The sequence below is a fragment of the Stigmatopora argus genome, chromosome 22 (assembly GCF_051989625.1).
Source record: "Stigmatopora argus isolate UIUO_Sarg chromosome 22, RoL_Sarg_1.0, whole genome shotgun sequence".
NCBI lineage: Eukaryota > Metazoa > Chordata > Actinopteri > Syngnathiformes > Syngnathidae > Stigmatopora > Stigmatopora argus.
The window spans coordinates 4,888,247-4,898,633 of NC_135408.1; the positions used below are offsets into that span (position 1 = coordinate 4,888,247).

General features: G+C 41.9%; 1 protein-coding gene across 2 annotated transcripts; it reads left to right on the top strand.

The window, feature by feature from the left end:
- Positions 1–569: 569 nt before the first annotated feature.
- On the top strand, positions 570–10,037 carry LOC144068570 (protein sprouty homolog 3). Of its 2 annotated transcripts, none has more exons than XM_077593184.1 (2): positions 570–1,088; positions 5,623–10,037. In XM_077593184.1, the coding sequence occupies exon 2, from the start codon at positions 5,718–5,720 to the stop codon at positions 6,600–6,602; it is 885 nt and encodes a 294-aa protein (XP_077449310.1). In that variant the 5' UTR covers positions 570–1,088; positions 5,623–5,717; the 3' UTR covers positions 6,603–10,037. The 2 variants fall into 2 exon arrangements, with proteins under 2 accessions (XP_077449310.1, XP_077449312.1); XM_077593186.1 differs by having other exon boundaries at positions 570–957.
- The last annotated feature ends 350 nt before the right edge of the window (positions 10,038–10,387 follow it).

Here is a 10,387-nt window from a genome sequence, read left to right on the forward strand (position 1 = left end):
GGCTAGGAGTAGTGTAATGCACCCACTAGATGGAGCTGTGCTAAAGACAATTTCATAGCATGGTCACCAATATTGATCCAAATATAAGGCATATCGGATAAGGCACAATGCTGGCTTTTGAGAAAATAAGTCTTTTAGTTGCACCTTATGGTGCAGAAAATACGGTAGCAAATGTTTCTAAATGACCTGCACTGCATCCGTACACATTATGCAATGTAAATGTAATATAAGGACTTAAATTTCATAATAATGTGATTTTTTTCGGCAATATTATGACTTTAATCATATAATATAACAACATATGCCTTTATTCAACTAATATCAAGACTTTAATCTTATATTTAGATTTTATTCTCGCTGTCCTATTTAGAGTTGTCAAAATTTCCACTCAATAAAAAGAGTCAGGTGCACTTTGGTTGAGTTCAGTTCCTTTTGTCATTGCTTCTTTAATGCACGTGCATGAAGTGCCTTTAATTCAATGATGGGAGTGGGTGGGGGTTTCAGAGGGAGGAGTATATGTATGCACGAGAGAGCAAGAGAGAGAGAGAGACAGAGAGAGCATAGCCCTAAGAGCCATTCATCTCTGGACGCTACGAGAGGGCAGGAAAGGAGTTCTTTGGAACAATTTGTGCCTTCCATCTTTTGACTTTTATGCACTTTCTTACTGTTTAAGCCACTCCTGTCCATGAAACAGGCGCTTCTTCCTCATCTTTGATTTGCCTGCTCTCCAGCATCCTCAGAAGGCACATCCTCTGCCTCATTTTGAGAAGAAGAAAGCGGTGGTGGTGGGGGTGGAGGTGACCTCAGGAGGACGCACAGGGATCCCAGCTCCGGGAAAAGGAGGAAGAGGGAACATCCTGCGATAGAAAGCATCTATGAAGCCTTTCTTTTCCTCCGTGCACATGCACATGAACATTTAGGGTCTGTTTTCACACAAACTCTGAAAAGGATTGTGAAGTAAGTCACTCTACTTACCACAAACGTGTATGGTAAACATCACTACGTTAGTTTGCGTGAGGATAAACTGCATTAAAGGACGTTAGGAGAGGAGCTGCCTGAGTGCAAAATGGATCTCAATCAAATCAGAGGTAAGTGCCTCCTTTCAAAAATGTTAAAAGTTTGTGGTTAAGATCCAAGAATCATCATTTCGTAAGGACAAAAGTTTGGTAAAGCAGTCACAACTGTACTTTATGTGGTGTCGAGGAACAGTGTGTATTCAGGTATTCATTAATTCCTAAAGTTTGCCAAAAAAAAGTCACACAGCCATATTTGGAAAGTGTTCCTGACTGTTTCATAATTGAATATGACATTTTTATCTTTTCTTATACAAGTGGGAGCTATATTAACCAAAATGTCCTTACAGGAAATAGGACTCGATGTGAATGTTCATGTTTCAGTACCATTGACAGCGCTAGATGTCCAATCCATTTGGAATGGGAGGGGCAAATATCTGTTAATAAAGCACAGTCCCGTCAATGAGGTTTATAAGCAAAAGTGGTTAAAAGTACACTCAGTAAATGCAAACATATTTCTCTCTCAAACCTATTTTTTCTTATAAGGGACCTGTCTAGTATAGTGAAAGCGATCAAAAAACATCCCTCATCCCACCTTATTAATCATCACATTTAATCATGAGGAACATTTGAGACATTGAATTTAAATAAAAAATCACAGTTCTTTGCCTGTTTTTTTAAACTTTTCTTTTGCTCACATAACCCCAAAAATCCAGTCCCCTCCCATAACAGACGTTTGTGTGAGTAAACGTGACTGGGACGTGCTTGCAGGGTTTGCCATCGATTGTCCTCAAGGTCGGATGCAGAATGTCGATACCCATCTCCGCTGTGGTGGGCCTGTGAGGGTGGGCCGATGGATGATGGGAGTGATGGAGTGACGTTGTGGGGAAAGTGGATGTGAATGATGGAGCGGGGAAGTGCGTGGAGGAATAACCAATCAAGGCTCAGAGGGGAGCTGTGAGACGGAAATGGGGGTGAGGAGGGAGGGAGGAGGTTGTCGGATGATGAAATGGATGAATGGATGATGGCGGAAAGGAGGGAGGGAATGAATGGTGTTTGGTTTTTTTTGCCATTGCAGAAGCACTAATGCTCCAACTAATGCACTGTATCACCACAGTGCAGCGGAAATGTACGATTTGCACTAAAAGAAAACTTTACAAAGTTAGAGTTGCCGCAAATTGCTATACAAAAGTATTGGGAGATACCCCTTAACCCTTTTTGGGTATGTCATTTAACTCATCGTCTGCCATTGACAACGCCAGCCGTGCAGTGCATTTTATTCATCCATTTTCTAAACTATCCCTACTAACTATGGTCGACAACCATCCATGCTCACAATTTATAGTGTTTAACCAGCCTACCATGCATATTTTTGGGGAGGTGGGAGGAAACTAGAGTACCCGGCGAAAAGCCACACAAGCCGAGGGCGAACATGCAAACTCCACACAGTGAGAACCGACCTGGTTTTGAACACTCGATCCAAGAACTGTGAGCCCGACGCGCTAAACATTCTCCAACAAGGCGCCCAGTCCATTTTAATTTAGCTGATTTTGAACATATTATTAATTTATACATGTTTTGCAATATTTATAATATTAAAAAACATAAATGAATGAAATATATAGTAAAATGGCTGTGTCTGTAGAGGTATAGTTGCTTGTGGATTTTATTTTGGAACTGCTTATGACAGACACAACTACCAAAAAAACATAATACCAGCTGAAACTGGTGTCTGAGGATGAACCTAATTCCAGTATCTACAACAAAACCAATTTAGGAAGCAAACCTATAAATGAAGTTTGAACTTGCAAATGTTAATATATCATAAAAATAGTCTGTTGTTGATTCGTACTTTTCTATCAATTTATCATGGCCCTCGTGGGACCTTGTCTAAACTCAAATGGTCCCTCACTCCTATGGGAACTTGCTCTGCGACTTTCCCTCAGACATCCTTTCATCATATTTAGATTTCAGAATCATTCACAGCGTCGTGATCCCTCGGTCATTGGCTGACCCTTCCCTTCCTGTGACCGCCCTCGCTCCCCTCCCGGTCTTCAGTGTCTATTTCAGTCTTTCCGTCACGGTCAGATTCAGAACATCCGGTATCTCATCAAGTTTATTGTCATCCAATCCTGCTGCTGCTTCTCCCAGGAGACCATCACAGAAGGAAAGCCTCTGGGTCTTAGAGCCTAGTGTATACAGAAGGCCAAAAATAATCATTGAAAGTGGAAGTTACCTATATCAAGTGTGGTTTTACCACTTTGAAAGCCCCTAAATGTCTTCTTTTTACACTCCAACTAGTAGTTTCCTCTTGGAGATAACACACACGTGTGAGGAATTGCCCTCCTCCCCCATTTACTTTCAGTATCTTTTCAAAATAGCTAGGTCGCTTGCATGAGGTCATCATGGAGAGAGCTTGTTCAATCCATTAAAAATCCCCATCGACCGTCCACATTCAACGGAAGTCAAAGCAAATAACACCCATTTCGACCTTGAGTGAGTGCGTTTTCAATACTTTATTTAAAAAAAATAAAAAATCCTGCAACGGATAACATTTGATTGTGATCTGAAAATGACCAGTGAACCTTCAAAAACAGTCGCACACTGCATACTTTGCTACATGCATGCGTGGTAGTCCTCTCGTCCCGTCACAGTGATACTCCCTCAGTGCCGGAATTGGCCCTTGCTCAGGTTACCAGATTGCTGGCCTTTCGCTAGGATTTTCTGTATTTCACTTTTTTAACTGTTAATGACCAAGAGTCCACAGTTATGTTTCCAGATTGACGTTAACTCACTGGTTGTTGAAACAGGATGATTTTATCCGCCTGCAAATACGATTTAGTTGACATGAATGCAATTTTAATTCAACATCTAAAGAAATGTCTTCACTTCCTTGCAAATCTAGTGACATGTAGTGTCTGACAAGTATGTTAATTTGATTGGATGATTTACCCAAAACCTGATAACTTAACCCAGGGGTTGGGAACCTTTTTGACAGCGAGAGCAATAAACAATTCATATTTTATAATGTTATTTTTTGAGAGCCATTCTCAGAATTGAAAAGTAAAAATATATGAGTCAGATTTTTTTGGTAATTTCACCACTTTTAAATTACAATAAGTCTCTGAATTATTTTGACAACATTGTTATGCTGTTGCTAATAAATCAGTATCAATGATGTCACGCATGCAGAAGAGTAATAAAAACAAAATTATGATTAAAATGGTGGTAGAGGTAGTGTCAACGCAACAGTGACGTTCCTATTAGTTTGTTTGGGACTCAACTCTCTCACCAGTTATTTCCATATTTTACCTCACAGGTTAGTGGAGAGCCATATGCACCCATGGAAAGAGCCACATATGGCTCTCGAGCCATAGGTTCCCTACCCCTGACTTAACCCAACTCTTGAATTTGGTGAAGTTCAGACTTTGAGAAGGGCTAAAGTTCACGTCAGGTTATTCCCTCTTCCAGTTGACTAGATGTCCACAACCAGAATAAAAATCTTTGTTGGTGCTTTTTCTATGCTCTACTTATTTTTTGGGTGCAATCCTGAAGCGGTTGTCTGAGTCGAGTATGTATTGCCTTTAATAAGAGACTTCTGCCTTTTCCCGGATCTGCTTATCCATTCATCTGGAGCTTTTATTCAATTGAGTCTACTTTGCTGCCCATGCATTTCCTGGACTTGTCTTTATTTTCCTTTCCCGAACGTCTATCTGACATCTCTCCATCTGAATTATACAGATACACGGATTGGCCTTAAAACTATCACAAGAAATGACCTAAATTTATGACCGATATTCTAATATTTGTTTGCAAAATGTCTTACATTGATTTGTTAAGTCAATGTGAGCTATGAGTATGGTAATGTTACATGGCTGTAAACTGAAAGGGGGATGCTTCCATCGGCGGCCCTTCTCAAGTTTTCATATATTAGTATCCCAGGTTTGAGTTTTACCTCGTATTTTTGGGGGTTACAACAGGAGATTTCGATATTTTTATAAACGATGAGCCAGAAAATCCCTTCAAAACATTGTTATGGTTGAGGATTCAATAAAGTTACATGATTTGACTTGCCAAAAGTTAAAGGAGGAATATTGTACAGAAACCAGGATCAAAATATTGAAGTCCACAACATATGGAAGGAACTGGACCAGCCACTAACTAGCCGATTCTGTTGTTTTGATACAAACATTTTACTCAAGACTGTTTTGGCCAAATTACAAATAATATGTGGCCAATGAATTGGGTTGTTTTTGGGGCTAAACTGCAGTAAGATATACTGATGTTGGATGGTCAGCACATTGAAACAACAAGGCTTTAACCAGCTTTGTTGAACCCACAAATAGTTATGGCTCAGTGTAAATCTTTATTTTTTAATTTTCTTTGACAAGTTTCTATCATTTAAGTAGTGTGTAAAAATCTGTGATAGGGGGACTTGTCTTTTGTAATATCATAGCCATTTAATGAAGAATTAAAGTGCAAATCTTGCCCCTTTACCTCAGCTTGTTAGTGAGTTGGTCAGCTTATGTAAAAAAAAATCTGGGAGCATTTTCATTCTAGTGTAAAGTGATTAACCAACTATCTCAATGTGTGACTCCTTTGCCTGCAGGTCTGTCTGATGTGCCTTGAGGCTAGGCCCGGTGCTTCCCACCCTGGTCCCACCCGTCGTGGCAGTCACATTTGGACGGCGCCCATTCTCTTAGGATGGAGCTGGACGCCGTGGACCTCCAGCAGGTCCCGGTGCTGTCGCTAGACCAGATCCGCGCGATCCGGGCCCGCAACGATTATGTAGACCGGCCGGTGGCGCTGGAACTGAAGTCCCAATCTGGATTTTTCTACACCCACGATGAGCGCCACCCACATGGAATATACTCACAGTACCCACAGCCACCCCACCATGCCGCCCTGCCCCGCAGTCAAAGTCAGCAGCACGCCCACACTTCTCGCATCAGTCGCTCCAGTACGGTGAGCTCCTCCATGTCCCGGACCAGTGCCGGTTCGGACCAGAGGCTCCTGGCAGGCTTGACACCCTCGCATTCCGGTCTGGCCTCGGTGGTGCGCGCTCAACCGAAAGGAGAGCTCAAACACGACACTTCTCTAAGCAAAATCCTAGCTGAAGACGAACTGGGCCGGCACCAATTCATCTGCGAGCGCTGCGCTCGCTGCAAGTGCCACGACTGCTGCGCCCCGCGCCGACTGCCATCCTGTTGGGCCTGCGGTCAGCGTTGCCTGTGCTCGGCCGAAAGCGCGGTGGAGTACGGCACCTGCTTATGTTGCGTCAAGGGTATCTTCTACCACTGCTCGGCTCAGGACGACGAGGACGATTGCGCCGATCGTCCGTGCTCCTGCGCCCCGGCCCACGCCCTAGCCCGCTGGGGCACCATGAGCGTCCTGGCTCTTTGCCTGCCCTGCCTATGCTGCTATCCCCCCACCCGGTTGTGCCTCGCACTGTGCCGCCGCGCCCACGACCGGGCCACTCGACCTGGCTGCAGGTGCAGCAACACCAACACCGTGTGCCGCAAGATCTCCTCCTCCAACGCCAGCCCAGGTCATCCCTCTGCAAGCAAAGCTGTGGAAAAGTCCTTATGACAGTCCTGGATTGGTGACATCTCGATGCCTGCCTTATTAATGTCCACCTACCTTGTATGCATCCACCTGTTCTCCAGCTCAGGAGGCACCAAAAGCTTTACTGTGCCTGTTCGCCTTGGAAACTACAAGCTCGACCTGAAAAACTCAATTGAACTCGCCTTCCTTCTTCTGCCTAATCGGGATGTCTAAAAATATTTATTTATTATTGGACGCCTATGGACTCTTTGGGGTCGACTGTGCGTAAGGAACTCAAGGTTCTATCACTGGGATGCAAGACTAACAAACTAGTGGGGCAATTACGCGAACATATTCGGCAGATCTAGAACACTTTGACACACTTGAAAAAAGGAACCGCACACTGTCTGGACGGAATTTCAATGCCATCAAATGTATGTAGGTGCACATGCTGCATTGCGTAAAACATGCGGGCCATTGAGGTAAATCGGATTTAGGTTAAATCTCAGGAAACTTCCGATGTTTCTGGAGGATCAAAATGTGTTTTCTGGGACTTTTCATTCAGTCCTTGACCAAGATACATGCCATTTATCTAAAAAAAAAATCTCATAGAAAGGCCTTCTACCTAAATCCGTACTCACACAAAGTTCCTGGTGGTAGACTTTGGGGCTGTTCATTTTCACCATCTCTGGAACATTTTGACTCTTAAGAAAAAAGGACGATACGGTGCAAAATGTCTGGTGGTATGGAAGATGAAAGAATGAATGAACTGTGCAAAAGTTCGAGGTCATCAATAGAGAGCAACTTCTTGGTTAATCTAACTCTGTGACTAAAAACATGTACTTGAAATGCTTGGAATAAACTCCCTTTTAAGAGTCAGTGGTGACTTTTGCGCAGCATCTCTGGAACTTGAAACTTCCAGACTGAACAAGCATTTTTAACAAGATCTGCCCCCAAAAACCAGACCGCCAGCCTTCTCACAAATTAACTGACCAAAAAAAACCATCCCTCAGACTTTTGCACAGTATCCTACAACGTTTAGCAATGGGTTATTCAACAGCAGGGTGGACCAGATGGACGTTAGTCCATTGCGTCTTTGTATGCATGTGTTGGTGTACTGTACGTATGAAGCAGATGAAGAAGCAAAAGTAGAGGGAGCTGTCTTTGTCTTTTTTTAGCCTCGCTGCTACATCTATGCGCTGGTCCGCTCGGGTTTCTCAGTGTGTCGCCATGCTTCCTGGTAAGACCGCCGCCCAAACCATGGTCCCAACCATCTCCACTTCCCCTGTTCACCAGTTTATCCTACTATCCCTGCCTCTCCTGTTTCGTCGCCCAGTGGGCTAAAAGCCTCCCGCCGAGAGTTGATCAGACGGGCAATTATCTCTGTGATTGCTCTTAATGGGCCAGACGAGAACGCAGGAAGGAGTTGCGGTGTTTTGGCGGACAGAGAAGAAAGCGGGACGAGAAGAGGAGGAAAAAAAGGGTCCAGGCTCGGGTTTCTAGACGTGTGTGTGCATGTTCTCAAGCGAACATGCGTGTGTGTGTGTTTTGGGGGTGCATGAAAACAACACCCGAAGCATTAAAAGCTTTCTTTGCGATTATATTTTTATACGCAGATACTAGCGAACGGCGTTGAAATGATTTTTTTTTATTGTGCTTCCATGAACAGTGAGGAATTAAGGGTGGAACATAAATAAAAGAATTTCAAAAATGATGCACAAGGATTTGGTAGGAGAGAAAACATTTTAAGCCTTTCATGCACAAATTAGGATTTTTATTTTTTATGTATCTTACAGAGCATCCATTTAACTCATTGGCTGCCATTGACGCTGGGCATCCAATCCATTTTGACTGACTGAGAGGGAAGAATGGAAAAAAAACTGTTAAAATGGACTGGACATCCAGCGATGTCAATGGCACTGAAACGTGAGCAATCACAGCCAGTTCTACTAGTTTAAATAAATTGGACCTCTGACTCCATCAATGGCATGCAATGAATTAATCATTGTGAATAAAAATAAACTCTAGAGTGTTACTTGCGGCTGAAACCAATGAGTATTTCTTGTTTTATTTTTATTCATTCAGTTTTTTAACCTCTTATCATCACAAGGGTCACGGTGTCTTATAACTACGGGCACTAGGTGGGGCACCCCCTGAATCGGTGGGCAGCCAATCCCAGAGCACAACTAGACGGACAACCATACACCCTCACACTCATACCTAGGGGCAATTTAGAGTGTTTATTTGTTTTAATTTCCTTAAATTGTATTCATTTATAAACAAATATACATATTAAAAACCATCAGAAAAATGCAATCAGAATTATTGATTTTAAAATACAATAGATATAATAGCTAATGTTTACTTTCTTGCTCATTCTTGATTATTTTCTTATAAATGGCCGAAAATAGTCTCTTGCCCTACAAAGGGTTAAAGCTGGTTAGTAGCTCTCCCCTGTAATGACCACTGTCCCTGAAAGGGTTAAAAGTAATACTGCAATGAAAAAGTTGTAGTGTTCATTCATTTTCGGAACCACTTCATGGTCACTTGGTCATGGAGGGTGCTGGAGCTTATCCCAGCTAACTATGGGTACCAGGTGGGGAAAGAGGTCCAATCCATTTGAACTGGGGATCTGGCAGTGATCATTCACTGTGAACAGCAGCAAATGAGTTCAGTGTGATGTATTTTTGGCTGTCAAATCCTATGAAATCCTTGCAAGAATAAAACAGACCATAGGGAAAATGAAATATGCAAAGATGTCACGGAGACTATTTTCAATTGTTGTGTTGGAGAAAATGACTTTTATTTGAATGAAAACTTAAATATATTCATGGATGTGCGCATAGAGGTACGTGTTATATTTTAATATTTATTTGTTTCATATTGTATGACGCACATGGATGGAAAGTATTTTTTCGCATGGGGGAGGCGTTTTTTTGGTTTGTACTGGTGGGTGACATTCTACCCATCAGTCTTCAGTCTTTCAAGGGCTACTTTATAATGTGTATTGAGATTTTGTCAGGTTATCTTTTTTTTTGGGATGGTTTGCATGAGGAGCCAGATCAAATGCGCTTCCGGGAGAGGCCGCATATTGGCCCATTCACCTTAGGTTGCCCACCCCTGCTTCACACAGTATAACCAACTACATAAGCTTTTGGTACACAATTGACATCTTGTTTGTTTGTTGTAGAGCAATTTAAGAAGAATATATGGAGCAAATATATGTAGAAGTCTATCTTCAATCCAATATTATATTGGTTTTTTTTTAAATTAGTATGCTATATAAACAGTACACGTATATTTCTTTGCCCAGATTGTGTCATTGGTTATTTATTTCCAGGTTATGCCCCACCATGGAGTGAGTACAGGATGAGATTATGAGTGTGCTTGTTGTTGTATGTTCTGGTTGTTGATTTTTTGGCTATTTGGTGTGCCTGCCGATGACCTCTAATAAAAAAGAGCTTTCCAAACACCAATCAACATCTGTGTGTGTTTTTACAGTGGTAAAATGACGAAATTAGTGTCATTGAGTGAACAGAATAAAGGCTTTTCCTTAAGAGAAAAACATTGCAATACTGTATATCAAGGGTGTCAGACTCGGGTTGGTTCGCGGGCCTCAATTTCATGTGGGCTGGGCCATTTTAGATATAATATTTAGATTTTTTTTTAATATAAATGGATTAAAGGAACTGGATTAAAAACCCTAAATATTCAATTTTTTTAATAGATTATTTGAGCTTTTTTTCTTAGTAAGAGAAAATCATTTATTTAATAATTGGTTTTCATTTCAAAAGGATGCCATTTTTTATTATGTTCCATATTAAAGTGGA

What these genes read in the sequence shown, in the direction of transcription:
- LOC144068570 (XM_077593184.1), top strand. Translation starts at nt 5,718, where the DNA reads ATGGAGCTGGACGCCGTGGACCTCCAGCAGGTCCCGGTGCTGTCGCTA.